The following is a 15,978-nucleotide window of genomic DNA, read 5'->3' on the forward strand; positions in this document are numbered from 1 at the left end:
ATTTAGTTATTTTAATTTTCTTAACATCAAAGGTACTAATGCATACAGTTTGAGTCAAATACAGGTCGTTTTACAAGGCTTATATGAAAAACACGGTTCCTTGCCCTGCTCTCCCATCTCACCCCCGCAGAGGCAACCACCTTCAACTCTTTCCAGCTGATTCTTTTGGTGTTTACTCCCCCTTGGCATTGTTTGCGTTTTCATACTGAGTAACATGCATCGCTTTGTTATTCTGACTTGGTTTAATAACACAGTTAGGATGGATTGCCAGGTCTGGCCCTGGACGGGAATGCCTGGGTGTTGGGGAGTGCCCAGCGGTCACTGGGCACAGGCCACCAGCTCCTCCAGGGCTTGCTCTCGGCGGTTGCCATGGACCAGCAGCACCTCCTTGATCCGGTCCTGCTGGAAGCCCATGTCGCTGAACTGTTCCCAGAGGCGCAGGAACTCCCCTGCCTGGGGAAGAGGAGGCAAGGAGGGCACTGGGGGCTCTGGGAGGCCTGGCCTCAGCCCTGGGGAGCCCCCGCCCCAGTGCCTGCTGTGCCTACTCGAAGCAAGCTGTGCCCCCCGCCCGGGCCAGGTGACATGATCCTGGGAGCACCTTCCTCTCCCAAGGAAAGAAGGCCCAGCCTGGCCACGGGCTCTGTCCCAGCTGCACTGCCACCCCTCCCGCTGGGTGCTGTGCTCTGGCGCTGGGGCAGGAAGAGGCAGGTGGCACACTGGTGCCCAGAGCGTGGGGCTGTCTCTGTCCCCAAACACTGCTGGGGGCCCACAAGGCAGTCTCTGCCTGCCTTCCTCCTCTGACCCTGGAGCTTGAAACTTCACCTCTGCTCCCTCTTTCCTCCTAGACATGTCACCCACTCCTCTGTTCCCTCAGCCTCTGTGAAGAACTCTGCCAGTTGCAGACAGGATTCCAAGCGTCTATCGGGCACTTAGAATTTACTGTTGGGCACACACCTGCATGCATTCTGGGTGGGCGGCAAACTCCCTGAGTAGAGAGTACAAGCATCTTTGCACTGCCCATGGCTCCTGTCTGGGTGTCTGACAAAGGGGACATTCAGTAATACCTGCCGTGTTGACTCAGTTAAAGAAAACAAAGTCCCCTCTCCCCTCCACCTTCTGTCTCCCTTCCACCTCTTCCAGTTCTTCCTCTGTTCCTCCCGCCTTCACCCATGCTTCAGCTCCCTGGCCCGCCTTCTCCCCAGGGTGGGGCCGCAGGCCGGCTCCGCCACCAGGGTCGTACGGCACCCTCAGTCCTCCCAGCCCCGGGGCCCTGGCAGGAGGCCCTGCTCACCTGGCTCTCCGAGAACTGGAACATCTCCATGGCCTCCTCCACCAGGCCTTCCTCATAGCCCTGCCGCAGCAGCCGGTCACAGGCGCTGAGGTAGCTGAGAAACTGGGCGGGGAGGGGGCAGAGAGGAAGGGGTGGTGAGAGGAGGGTGGGCGGCAGGCGGGGCGGGCAGGCTCACTGGGCAGCCCGCCTCATGCGACCAACAGGAGAGGAACAGAGGCCTCTTCCGACAATCAGCGGGCAGGTGGACAGTGGGTCCTCACCAACTGTCCCAAGCTGGGGGCTGGAATCCAGGAACAGGGCTGTCAGGGTGCGCTAGGGAGTTCACAGAGCCTAAGTGGGGAGCAGGACAGGCTTCAAAGGTGTCTTACCTGCCACCCCAGGTATTCCCGCACACCTGCACCACCCACTCTCCCTGGCCTGTTCTCCCATCCACACTCGTGCACCCCCACCCCACCCCCAGACACAGCTCTGTCATCTGGGACTCCGTGAGCCCCTACCACGCAGCAGTCCTGTCCCCGTGCTGGGAAGGGGTGCAGGCCTGAAACCTGTTAAAGTCATCAGGGGCCACTTTACCCTCAGGATAATGAGCTGCTTCCTTGCCGGGGCACAGAGCCCTGCTCACCTGCCCACAGCCTCGGTTCCCCCTCAGCCCCGCCAGACATCTGCACATGCGGCCCCCCCAGCCAAGGCCCCCTCCCTGCCCCTCAGTCCTTGTCCTCTGTGCTTCCCCTGCACAGCTCGTCTCACTTCATAATTGCTTCCCTTAAGCTTTCTCATCTCTCCCACCCACCAACTTCTCCCTCCCCAAGGGAGGGGTTGTGTCTTATTCACCACTGTGTCTCTGGCACCCAGCATGGCGGGTAGAAGCAGCTCAATAAATGCATGCTGTGTTTATAATATGAAGGAAGAACTACATCAAGGAATTCTCAGCGTAGTAGGGGAGATAAACCAGATACGGGACAACATCAGTGCCAGGCACATCAGAGCAGGATTTATGGGGACTGGGTGCCAAGTGAAGGCTCCAGACGGTAAGAATTATGGATGTGTGTGCAGAAGGAACAGGTCGGGTTTCTGCAGACCTTCAGAGCTGGGCTAAAAGCATGGATCATCTAGACTAATCGTCTCAAACTGTTTTAGCTCCTCAACTGTTTGTCCAAGCTCAAGGAAGCTTCAATAATAACAGGATAAGATCAGAGCTGCTTTGGGAGAACTGGGGCCGGGGGCATGGGAGCCTGGAGTCTGGTGCTGCTGCCCTGAGGTACTGCCCATGACACCTGGACCTTGCTCTGAGGACATTCTGAAAACCACCTACCCAAGCCCTCCTTTCACAGTTGAGGAAGCTGAGGTCCAGGCAGGGCAGGTGGCTTGCCCAGGGGCCCAGGACTAAGGCCCAGATCACCTGCCCAACCTCTTAGTCAATGCCTTGTCCAGCAGAGGCAACAGCTACTAGAGGAGGGCTTTGAGCTGGCTAGAGGACAGGGTTTTCTAAGGGAAAACCTTCACCTTCAGAAGGAGGGCGGGAAGGGCAGATGGTGGATGTTCCCTTCACCTTGTGAGTCACCCACAGCAATGGCTCTCAGCCTCAGCGCTCACTGCAGCCACCTCTGGAGTTTTAAAACTACTGATCCTGGGCCTCACTTCCAAGGGTATGATATAATTGGTCTGGGGGCAGCCTGGGCATTGGGATTTTTGTAGCTCTCCAGGTGGTTCTAGTGTGTGCCCAAGGCTAAGAATCACTGACCAGGGACAGCTGACCTCTGGCCATGCCAGGCTGGATGTCAGAACCATCTGCAGATCTTTTAAAAGTATAGGTCCCTGGGCCCACCTCAGATCCAATGGGACCCTTCAGGATGGGGCCTGGGAGTCTGCATTTGTAAAGATTCTGCTGCTTAGCCAGTCTTGTGGCAGGAAGGAAGGAGTGACGGACAAAGCTTCTCTTCTGTGTCTCTTTCCTCTCTTGGACTTTAAGCACCCTGTCTCCATCACCTGATGTCCTCCCTCCTGGGCCATCTCTTGTTTATCTTGGCCAAAAAGGATTTACTGCAGTGTGTGCCTTTCAAAGAAAGAAGGAATCTGAACCCAAAAGAGTTGCTCAGTTAATAGAACTTCATAGAATGGAAAGAAAAACTTATTTGGTAGGGGAGGATAGAAGGGGCCTGGCGCCCGACTGCCCACTGGGGAAGAAGGCCAGCCAGAGATCCAGGGGGCCAGGCAGGTGGCCAGTCTATATCTGGAAACACAGTGTTCCCAATGCAGTGAAATCCTTCCAGCCCACCCGCTGGGAGCCCAGTGCCCTGTGCTGGCTCTGACTGATCTTCAGACCAGTCCACCGTGATGGTCTGAGGCCACAGCCTTGTCACAGGGCCTAGAAGGACTGGAGAGACATGTCAGAACCCCACTGTGCACCTGGCCCCTCACAGCCCTCCTGGCCAGCTTCCTGGCCAAGGCCCTGGCTTTTCAGTGGCAGTGTAAGGTAGGAGCAACTTTACATCTGCTCTTAAATCTCCTATCAGCCTGGAATGCTGTCCTAGGAGGTTCTCACACAGAAAATGAGAGAAAAAGCAACCAAGATTCAGAGTTCGACCAGCTTGGCCTGAACCCCAGTGCTGCCATTGACTGGCTGTACCCTGGCCTCAGTTTCCTCATCTGCAAAGTGGTCAGGAAAGTATAATAATAGCAACCAGCCAGGCATGGTGGCTCACTCCTGTAATCCCAGCACTCTGGGAGGCCGGGGTGGGAGGATCGCTTGAGGCCAGAAGTTTGAGACCAGCCTGGGGGATGGTGAGACCCCCACCTCTGCAAAAAATTTAAAAATTAGCCAGGCTATGGCCGGGCGAGGTGGCTCAAGCCTGTAATCCTAGCACTCTGGGAGGCCTAGGCAGGTGGATTGTTTGAGCTCAGGAGTTTGAGACCAGCCTGAGCAAGAGCGAGACCCCGCCTCTACTAAAAATAGAAAGAAATTATATGGACAGCTAAAAATGTATATAGAAAAATTAGCTGGGTGTGGTGGTGCATGCCTGTAGTCCCAGCTACTCGGGAGGCTGAGGCAGTAGGATCGCTTGAGCCCAGGAGTTTGAGGTTGCTGTGAGCTGGGCTGACACCACGGCACTCTAGCCTGGGCAACAGAGCGAGACTCTGACTCAAAAAAAAAAAAAAAAAAATTAAAAATTTGCCAGGCTAATCCTTCTGCTAAGGCACCTAATGGGTGCGGTGCGCACCATCTGGGGGAAGACATTCTTGAAGCTCTGACTTGGATCGGGCAAAGGCAATATACATAACCTAAACATTTGTACCACCATAATAGGCTGAAATTTAAAATAAATTAAAAAAAAAAAAAGAAAGAAAGAAAACACCGCAAAGGGGAATGTTTTTTTCAGGTGGAGGGATGGGAGTGCAGGCAATGGCATTCAGTGTTACCTCCTGACCCTGCTAACAGTCACTCCTTCCATGCCTCCCTTTTGCCTACTGGGTCATTGACCGAATTCTCAGCCCAGCCATCAAAGCACCCTCGTCTGTCCACAATTCCCCTTGTCTTATTCCCCCCAGCCCACCTCATGCACCTTCTCCTCCAGCTAGACTGGTTGGATTAGGGCCTCCCAAACACTTCCTTCCTGCCTCCGCTGCTTTGTTCACACTATCCCTCCTGCCTGGAATGTCATCTCTTCTCCTTCCTTCAGAGTCAGATCTTATCTACTCTTGAAGTACAGCTCAATGCTTGCCACTTCCATGAGGCCATTTCTTTTCTTTTTTTCAGCTGTGGGAATGTGGTTAATGAAGCCTTTCTTGATCACTGGAATCTCCTTGTGGTAAATTGAGAATGACTATAAATTCTCTGAAGTCCCTCCCATCAAGAGGTGGAGTCTGTTTTTCCATGCTTTAAATCTGGAAGCCAAGCAAGTGAGTATGGTGGTGAACTCTGTAATCCCAGCTACTTGGGAGGCTGAGGTGGGAAAATCACTTGAACCCATAAGTTCAAGGCCAGCCTGGGCAACATAACAAGGCCTTGTGTTTTTAAAAAATAAATAAATCTGGGATGGTCTAAGACATGCTTTGACCAATAGAATAAGGCGGAAGTGACTATGTACAGTTTCAGCCTAGGCTTCAAGAGGCCTTGCACCTTTCACTCTTGCACGCTTGGAACTAAGTGGGCTAGCTTGCTGGAGATATGTGACCCCTGACAAGTGTCACCGACCACTGGACTGAGAGTAAGGCCTTCTTAGACCATTTAACCCCAGTTGAGTTACCAAACTGTACCCATATGAGAGACCCCAGGTGAGATGAGCACAAGAACCACCTAGCTGAGCCAGCCCCAAAACCGCCAATCCAGAGAATCATGACCAAATAAATTGTTTTTATATTAAGCCGCTAAGTTTTGGGCTCGTTTGTTATACAGCAATAGATGACAGAAACACCTCTGTAGCACTCTTATCCCTTCTACTCCCTAGCATCTTGTCATTACTACCTTTTAAAAGGCACTTTGGAGGTCTTCACTCCCCTGCAGGTGCTCTCACATTCTTGGCTTATATTGGGAGTCAAGATCTGCTTCCAAACATTAGAGTGGCTTGGAGCGCTACCCTCTGAGGTCATCATGAGTGTCCACCATTTTTCCAAAAGAATAAACTCTTCAAGAATAGAATCTGGTGTGATAGACTCTATAATGTACCTTCCAGATACCCCTTCATTGAATGACTTGTTGTCCCAAATGCTGAGAGCTGGGAGATACCCTTCAGGGATTTCCTTAACTGCAGAGATCCACTTCTCCCATGCAATGCCTGACTGAGGCAGGGGTATAAAGGCCTGACTGTCTCACCCCCACTTAGGACAACTCTGACGGCCATAGAAGCTCCAGAGTTGAGCCTGCATTGCTGCTCAACTTCTCCCTCTGCCCACTCCTGCTTGGTCCCCTCCCTTCCACAGGAGTTGATCAAGGGCCTCCATGCATCCTGCATGCCAAACTCCATCTGAGTCTGCTTTCTGGGGAACCCAGCCCACAACACTAGTTTTTATGTACCTTGGTTTTCCCAATAGCTCCTAGCTGTATATAAACACCCAGGAAGTGCCCAAGAAATACTCTTGACTAGAGGGTGGATGGGTAAATGAAAAGGGAGAAAGATAGATGTGGGTATGAATAAACTATTCATTGAGGGAAGCGGTTAGAGCTGCACCATCCAATATGGTAGCTACTAGCCACGTGTAGCTATTTGAATTTAAATTTAAATTAATTACAACTAAATAAAATTTATAATTCAGTTTCTCAATCACACTAGCCACATTCCAAGTAACTACACCTGACTAGTGGCCACCGTTTTGGACAGCGCAGATAGAAAACATTTCTCTCATTACAGAAAGTTCTACTGGACAGTTCTGGAGAGATTCTTGACTGTCCAAACTCCAGTCACCCTGTATTTGGGTCAGGGTTCAGGACAGGTGTTGAATACTAAGATTTCTCAAGTGGGCATGGGGATTCCTGATAAAACCCTATGGAGGAGGCAGCATTAGGGTCTAGAAACTTAGAAAGCCTCATGATTAGAGCCAGGCTGGGGTTCTGCCTCCAGGAGAAGGAAACAAAACTTGAGGTTACCAGTGAAAACCACGTGGCCACTCACCTGGCTCCAGCTTCACAGCCCCTCAGCTCCGGGTCCCCCACTCACCTGGCTCAAGCTCTGCCTCCCTGTCTTCTGCAGAGCCACAATGGCCCTTCGCAGGGGATATCCCAGGGCGACCACTGGCCCGATGAGGTCTTGCTCCTCCTGGCTCAGGGCGGACAGCAGGTCAGCCGCGGCATCAGGGTGTGATCTGTGCGTGTTGAGAGGCTGGGGTGCCTCACCAGGAGGCGGCAGGCAGGTGTACGGGCTGAGGGACTGAAATTCAGACAGGCTGCACGTGTCAGTTACCACAGGAGGTGACACCCAGATGGGCTGGACATTTTAAAAGGTGCCTTTGGGTACCCCTTTCTATACAGAGTAGGAGCCGATACTGTGGAGGGTGTGGAGTCCTGCAGACCCTGCTCCCCGCTGGTTACTCAGCCTACTCATCTGCAAGACGAAGGCAACCACAGAAGCTACCTCCTAGAATTGATATGAGGCTTAAGACCATGTGAGAAAAGGGGTTACCAAGGGCCCAGCACACAGAGACTGTTAGCAAATGCTAATATGTCATCTGTTGCTTAGAACACCCTGCAGAAGGAATATGATAGGTCCATCCTATTATCCCATTTTACAGATATTGAAATGAAGGTTCAGAGAAGTTAATGACCTGATAAGCAACATGGGCTTGGGACCTGAACCCTATTCACAGGAATTTTTTATCCCACAACTTAGTGAGGGGAGGGCAGGAGTGGATCTTCCCAGCCAGACCCTCCTCTTGAGCTTCGCTGGGCTGGGGTTTGGCAGGACATGGAGAAGGGTAGGAACTGGGCACCCCCCACCCCCTCAGCTGTGGTGCTGGAGAGACCCAAACAGACCCTGGATTAAGCAGGGTGGCTTGAGGGCATTTCAGTTTGTTTCGCCAACCCATCTCCTGTGGGAAGTCCCCCTCTGCTGGCCCTGAACATTTCGCCCTGTCTCCTCCTCCCAAGGAAAGCCCAGCTGCTGCCCTGGCTCCTAGGCCGGAGTGAGTATATGAGGGATATGAATTCCCACCCATCCCCCTCTTCTCAGGGGTTTCCCTGCTGTGAACTTGCCCTGGGCGCTGCCCATAACCTGCAGGGTGGACTATAACCAATTTTAGGAGCCGAGTCTACTCTTGTATCCTTGAAAGGATTCTTAGCCACCCTCTGCCTCAGTTTCCTATCTACAGAATACTACCCCATCCCTCCCGCAGGGCTGTTGCTAGAGTTAAATTAATCTTGACCCAGGAAGAGCCTTTCCAGTATCAATATCTGGGCTTTGATGTCGGCAGTGCCTGTCCATCTCACAGAGCCTCTCCTCCTCCACCACATTTGCTCTAAACAACCGCGGGAAGCATTGCTGGCCCACTTCACAGGCAGAGAATGGGTGGCTCAGTGACTTGCCTAAGCTTACACACCAGTGAGGAGGAAAACCCAGCCCTCAATTTTCTTCTGTCTTTTGGATTGAATTTCACCTTGGCCTTACTCTGCAGCATCTCCCTGCCTGACTGTGGGGCTACTGGGGGACAGAAACCCATGCCCAACTGCCACCTTCTGCTACTGATCCTGACCCACCCCCATCTGCTCCAGATCCAGGTTTTGTGGAGTTTGATACTCATACAATTTGGAAGAGACCTTTTAAAGAAAAAGGACAATTATGAATAAAAAATCGGGTAATATTAATACAAGACCTTGGAAGGGACAAAGTGAGGGGCCTTAAATTTTGCCTTCATTTCTGCTCCTGACTGTTCCCGGTTCACCTCCTCCATCCTGAAGCCTTCCCAGCCTGCAGCAGCCTTCCCTTCTCCATCTCAACACCCCACCCCACTATTCAGTGCTGGGCCTTGTCCCACACTCCCTTGGCCAACTCTCTTTGCCCTGGGATTTGACCTTGTCTGTCCCAGCCCAGTGTCTGGCAGGAAGTGACTGTGCGGTGGGCACTCCTTGACTGAGCCTCCAGCTCACCAGCCTGCAGCAAACCTCTCCGAGCGGGAAGGCCCTGATTCCAGTCGCCGTCATTCAACATTCGTTCACGGAGCACCCTCTATGGGTCAAGTCTGCTCTGGGAACAAATTTGAATTGCGATCCAATCCCCGCCCTAAAAGAACTCAAATTCCAGTGGAAGAGACAGACAGGTAACGGATAATCACAATCATTGTGACAGGCGCCCTAATAAAGGCTAAAGGAAAGGCAGCCACGATTGGAAACGGAGGGAATGGGGGGGGGGGGGCCTCTGAACAGGGAGCCTCTAACCAAAGGGACGCGGGAAGGACAGAGCTGCAGGCCCCGGGTGGGAGCAGGTAAAGGCAAGGAGGAGGAGCATGAGGAGGAGGGGACGAGGCTGCGAGCCCGGCTGGGGACCCAGACTATGGGGGCCTCGGCTGCTGAGCTGCGGCCTTGGAAGGGCGGGCGGCGTCCTCACCGCGACTGTGGGCTCGTGGCTCCGCAGCGGGGGCACGGCGCCGGCTGTGGATGGCCGCGGGGCCGGCTCGGAGGTGCTGGGGAGCTGGGGCGCGGGCCCCGGGGGGGGCGTGGGGCCGGAGCACAGGCTCAGCGCCCGGTGGCCGCGGAAGCGGTGCAGGAGGGCGCGGGGGCGAGCGGCCAGCCTGCCCTCGGAGAGCCGCCGCCCTGCCCCGGCCAGCTCCGACCTCAGGCCGCGCAGCACGCCCAGCGAGCCCAGGCGATGGCCGGGGCCGGGGCTCGCCGGGGAGCCGGGTTGGAGGTCGCAGGGGCCCGGCTCTTCCTCGCTGGCAGAGGAGTCTTCTTCCTCGTCCTCCCCGTCCTCCTCCTCTTCCTCAGGCCACTCCTGGGGTCCAGCCTCCGGGTCTTTGATTGCGGCAGGCTCAGGCGCCACCCCGTATTCGGGGCTGACCAGCAAGAACCAGGCCGGAGGGGCTGATGCAGTCCCCGGGTCACCGCACTGGAACGGGCAGGGTCCCCAGACGGCGGCCTCCACCCAGAAGAGCGCCCTCCTCTCCAGGCTGAAGTCATGCTGCGGAGAGAAGGCGACATAAGGCCGGCGAGGGGGGCAAACCAGAACCCCAGGGGCGTATCCCTAATCCGCCACCTGGGGTACCCTGTTCAGCCAAAGACTGCCTAGGCCTGGACAGCTTCCGATTCTGAGCCCCGGGCACCCATCGCAGCCTGCACCCACCCTCGGTTTTAGCCAACACTGTGGTCGATTGATATCAATGATAGTTTAATGGCAAACTCTGGCATGAAGCACAGTGAGGAATTACTGAATAGAATGACATGTAGCAGAATCCAATATCTAAATCCCTTTGCCATTCAGTGTGTGGTTGAACAACAGCTGCTTAAAAATATTCTTGTTAAAGAATATTATTCTCTGCTTAAAAAATAAAACTTGTTGTTAGCAAAGCAGCTTTCCCGGGAGCCCAGTGCCGTTTGCCACTGAATAGTCTGTCAGCCTCTGAGATCGTCCAGGGCGGCCAGGCACGCAACCTCCCTATGGAGTAATCCCTGACCCCATACCCTTTGCTGCTATCCCAGGTTCTTTTGGGGCCCAGGAAATGTGACAATCGCTAATCTTTGTTGAACTCTATCTACTTACTATGTTCTAGTGTCATTCCTATTTCCAGATTATGAACATGAGGCTCAGAAGATTTCATGTGCTAGGGGGACAGGTTGGTGGTGAGTGGTGGAGCTGGTATTCCTCTGTCCACCTGACCCCGCAGTGCTTTCTCCACTACTTATCAGGCCACCTAAAAAACCAATCTGGAGTCCACATAATCTAACTTGACAGCTTATAAAATGAGGCAAATAAAATATTCCTGTTTCCTACCTTTAAAATTAAGAACAGAAAACATAAAACTCCATTAAAATATAAAAAACTTTTGGCCAGGCTCAGTGGCTCACGCCTATGATCCTAGCACTCAGAGAGGCCGAGGCAGGAGGATCACTTGGGGTCAAGAGTTCGAGACCAGCCTGAGCAGGAGTGAGAGACCCTGTCTCTATTAAATAGAAAAATTAGCTGGGTGTGGTGGGGTGCATCTGTAGTCCCAGCTACTCAGGAGGCTGAGGCAGAAGGATTGCTGGAGCCCAGGAGTTGGAGGTTGCAGTGAGCTACGATGATGCCACTGCACTCTACCTGGGGTGGCAGGGTGAGACTCTGTCTCAATAAAAAAATAAAATAAAATAAATAAAAATGTAAAAAAATTTAAAGGCAATTTGCTGTACTTGGCCAGTTAAGAGAGAGAGACTCGGGGAAGTGGTGTCTGGGGGTGGGGGACAGGTAGGTAGAAAGACAGGCATGGACACTTGAGACACTTAGATCATAGGCACTGGCCCCTCTCACCCCGACAGGACCCCACCTCAGAGAGAGGAGCATACGGTAGCTGCTCCAGTGGGACTCCCTGCCTGGCGTCAGGGACCATGTCTTATTCCTCTCTGTATCTTCAAGGCCCAGGGCAGGCCTGGTATAGAGTGACCATTTGTACGCATGTGCAGAATAAATGGTTAGAGAAAGAGATTGGAACAAAATAGGTGGTTTGTGAAGGACAGAGGAGGGAAAAAGACAACTTCAGAGCTAACGAGGCATACTTGGAGAGAAAGAGCCCAAGAAAACAAGAGACAGCCAGTGTGTCTTAGAGGGATAAAAAGACACAAAGACCCAATAAAATACCAACACTTGATTTTGGAACTAGGCAAGATGATTCTAAAGTTCATATGAAAAACAAGACTAGCCAGAAAAACTCTGGGGACAAAAATATAAATAAGGGTAACTGGCCCTACCAGATGTTAAAATATATTATAAAACCTCAATAATTAAAACTATGGTACTGGCACAGACAGATTAAAGGTACATAATAGAAAGTCCAGAAATAGACCTTAAAATATCTGGGGATTTAGTAAATAATAAAGGCGGCATCTCAAGAAATAGGAAAACAAGTGACTGGTCTGTAAATGATGTTAGCTAGCTAGAAAAAAAAAAGTTGGATCGATTCTCACACTGTACATGTACAAAAGGATCAACGATTTAAATGTATAATGTGAAACCTTAAAAGTATTATTAAAAGACAAGAGAGAAACCTTTATAATCTCAGGAGGACAAAGCCTTTTTCACTTTGGATCAAAATCAAGGAGCCATTTTAAAAAAAGATAATTCTACTACACACACAGACACACACACACGCACACACACAAAATCTGCATGGCAAATACACCCCTAAGGTCAAAAGACAGGTAACAAACTAACACTCATGTCACAGACAAAGGACTAACTTCACTAATACAGAGTGCTGAGAAATAGATAAGAAAAAGACCAACAGTTCAACAGAAAAATGGGCAAAAGATACTGTAGTCCACAAAAAAGAAAACACAAATGGCTCTTAAACATATGAAAAACTGCTAAACCTCACTCATCAGGAGAGAAAGGCAAATTAAAACTACGCTGACCCTGCATCAAGGACAAGAGACAGTAAGAGAAACATAAAAAAGAAAAAGGAAGAGAAAATATTATAAAAAAGGACAACAATAAAGAAAACAACCTGCACTGAGATCCCACTTGCTTATCCCTTGGCATATCCAGTCTGCTGACAGCCTGTCGGGGAGCTGGGAGGAAAAGGCACTCTTATATTGCCAGCTGGGATGGAAGTCAGCATACCCAATGGAGGGCAGTTTGGCGATGCACTCACACAAATTCAAAAGGACATTTGCATGTAGTCATGGTTCCCTGCAGCATTGTTTGTAATGTCGGACTGGGGACAACCAAAATGTCCATCAGGAGGGGACTAGTTCAATAAAGTATCATATATCTATATAATGCAATACTATGCAGTGAAAAACAAAATTGAAGCAGCTTTTTCTGTACTGATGTAGAAAGATCTTAAAATACATTAAGTAAAAAAATCAAGAATAAATATATATAAAATATTACCTTTTGTATATAAAAAGGAGGAAATGATTGTATTTGCTTACATATGCCCACAAGAATCTCTGGAAGAATGCATTAAAAATGAATAACAGAGGTCACCAGGGAGGGGGTGGAGGTGGGGAACAGGGCAGATGGGAAGGTATCAGGGGGAGGCTTTTCACTCAACCAGGGGTAGGCAAACTGCCTCTGGGCCAAACTGACCCCACCCTGTTTTTGTAAATAAAGTTTTATTGGAACACAGCCATAACCACCCATTGTGGCCATATTGCCTATGTCTCTTTCTCCCCACAACAGCAGAGTTAAGTCATCGCCAGAGTTTTTACTATTTGGCCCTTTACAAAAAAATGTTTGTCACCTTCTGCTCTATACCATTTTATATACATATATAAAAATTTAAAGTTTAAAATCACATGAATGTATTTCCTATCTAAAAAAATTAAATTTTTAAAAAAGGAAATTAATTAAAGGGAAACTATGAAACAAGAGGCCTATTGAAGCTTTAACTATGGAAGGAAGGGCTTCTTGGGAAGGCAACAGGGCGGAAGAAATGGACATGGGCTTTGGGGTTTGACAGATTCGTGCTGGAATCCTGGCTGTGTCATTCATAAGCCATGTAACCCTGTGGGTCACTTGGGTGGGAGCTTTGGTTTCCTGTGCCATGGTATAGGAATACTCACCTTCTAAAAGGATCATCATAAAAAGGAGAGAAGAGCAAATGTATGAAGAGCACCTACCACAGGCCTGGTCCACAGTAGATGGTCAATAAATGGTAGCTGTTTTTTTTTCCCTTTAGGCCACCGTGTATTGATCTGGTAATCTAACATCTACAACGGTGTTATGGGGTAACATCTTTCAAGTTCCAAATGCTGGGAATACATCCTGGTGAAGCTAGAGGATTGACCAGGGGAGGCTGTAAATCATATTTGGAGTCCCCTGCTTTTCCATTTGTTAGTTTGGCCCAGTGGTAAAAGAAATGGAGGCCCAGGAAGGGAAACAGGCTTAAGGGAAAGCAGTTGCCCACCCCAAGCATAGGGGGCATAGCCAGGGTCAGCATGTGGGCATGGCCTTGGCAGAAAGTGTCCATTTCTGCTTCTAGGAAAAGTAACCTTCAGAATAGCCTCTTCTCAGTGTGGCTTGAGCTCAGCAGGGAGGGAAAAGCTGTGATAATCCACCACTACTGCAGGCTTAGTAAAGCACGTTCCTCTTCTCAACAACAAAAGCCCTGTGCGAGAATATGAGCCCACAGCACAGGCTGCCAGGGAGAGTGAGAGCTCCTGCCCCACAGAGCATGGGTCCCTGGACATTGTGCTCTGAGCTTTACAAAGCTTATTTCCATTCTGGAAACCCTGGACCTAAGGAGCCTCAGTGCAACTAACTCCAGGGTCTGCAGATGAAGCAAAATTGCACCGGTCTTCCCCTGCACCACCAGGCCACCCAAGACCCTCCACTTGCCCCTCCCCAGGTCTCTTCTTCATGGACTGATCTCTGCTTCTGACTTCCCTGCAACAGCTTCCCCTTGCTTTTTTTTTTTTTTGCCTTCAAACCTTACCTGCCCTGTATCTCTCATATTCCGAGTCCTACTCTTAGCTAGTATGAAATGACCTGGAGTCAGGATCTGGGTTTTGGTCTTATCACTGCCACTAACTTTAGAAAAATCATTTCTCTTCCCTGGGCCTCAGGTTCCTCATAGGCAAACTGAGTGAGAGCCAAACCAGATTCTCAAATTTTTCTACGAAGTACCCTGCAGACAGTGGAGAGTAAATATACAAGAGTCTGAGGACCCAGCCCCAAGGGGCCAATGCCAGCTCCAGCTCCTTGCAATACTGTTCTTTGATTTTCTTAAATTCATGCAAATTTTACATCCTACTCCATGATATATCTGTGTTATAATGTAAATGAAATAGGTTTCCCCCCTAAATCTTCAAGTAAACTTGAATCTTCAGGAAGTTTAATCACTTTTATCCTGAGGTCACTTGTGATATGACTGCATTCCCTGGGAGTGTGCATATCCCCATGTGTAGGCCCCTGGGGTGCATCAAGGCCACCTCCAGGGGAGATGGGCTGTGGGGCTGTGGAACAGTAATCCCTTCTAATGCGTCCCATGTAACTGTCTGCATTTTAACAGGAGATTCCAGAGACAGTGTCTTAGACCAAAGAAGTGATTCTAATGGTGGAATTTTAGACATGGCAGCAGGGTGATAGGGAAGAGAGGAATTGCAGCATCCTTGCAATGACTTTCAGTCACTTCACAGAGGCAGCCTCCCAATTATCCTAAGCTTAAAACAAGACCCACTAAACAATCCTCATCACCCAGCCACCAGCCTTCTTCATGAAACACATTTTCTTCTATTGGGTTATTTCCAAACTCCATAGACTGTATGATAGCAGCTTAGCTGCCCTTTAAAATCAAGGAACAAAGCTCCCTGGGGCTCAGCCTCAGACCCACAGACCCAGGAGGTAGACAGAGACACACTTACCATGGAACCCAGCAGAAGCTCCCTGCAGGCTGGGACACTGAGCTCTGGCCCGGGGAGAGGTTCTGTGTCTATCACAAAGCCCTTGGGCACCTTGAAGGGAACACCGTCGAGGGCGTTCATTCTGTCAGAGGAGTGTGGAGATGGCTGAGCGGGCTGGGGCAGGGCGCCTGGTGGCAGGGAGAGATTGTCAAGTCCCGTGGACCAAGCTCAGGCCTCACTGCTGTCCTGTGTGGTCACTTAGCTGACCCCTACACAGCTGGAAAGGAAAGGTGAAGTGGCCCGTGCTGCATAAGGGAGGAAATGAATAAAAACAAGAGCATTCACACTGACAGGACAACTCCTTTCACATTTAAGTCATGCTCTAGACCACTGTTCCATATTGAATATGAACGTGAATTCATATTCAATTCACTTTCATATTTAAGTCATGCTCTAGACCATCGTTTTCCAAAACATGGTCCACAACCTAGTCCTAAAGCATTGTATCATAAGAGCTGTCATCCAAATGTTTAAGAAACAAATAACATCAATTTACATAAACTCTTCCAGAGAAGAAGAAAATAAGGAAAACTTTCCTTCTTTCCTTTTTAGAGACAGGATCTCACTCTGTAGTCCAGACTGGAGTGCAAAATATGATCATAGCTCACTGTAACCTCGAACTCCTGGGTTCAGGGGATCTTCCCACCTCAGCCTCCTGAGTAGCTGGGAC

The 15,978-nt window shown here is 50.3% G+C and overlaps 1 protein-coding gene across 1 annotated transcript; it reads right to left on the minus strand.

Annotated features, from left to right (window-relative positions):
- Positions 1 to 231: 231 nt before the first annotated feature.
- On the minus strand, positions 232 to 15,846 carry UBAP1L (ubiquitin associated protein 1 like). The gene is made up of 5 exons (XM_045540986.1): positions 15,270 to 15,846; positions 9,322 to 9,891; positions 6,943 to 7,152; positions 1,292 to 1,393; positions 232 to 453 (listed from the first exon to the last, which is right to left on the minus strand). The coding sequence occupies exons 1-5, from the start codon at positions 15,387 to 15,389 to the stop codon at positions 319 to 321; spliced, it is 1,137 nt and encodes a 378-aa protein (XP_045396942.1). The 5' UTR covers positions 15,390 to 15,846; the 3' UTR covers positions 232 to 318.
- Between the last annotated feature and the right edge of the window lie 132 nt (positions 15,847 to 15,978).

This window comes from Lemur catta, chromosome 1 (genome assembly GCF_020740605.2).
Source record: "Lemur catta isolate mLemCat1 chromosome 1, mLemCat1.pri, whole genome shotgun sequence".
Taxonomy (NCBI): domain Eukaryota; kingdom Metazoa; phylum Chordata; class Mammalia; order Primates; family Lemuridae; genus Lemur; species Lemur catta.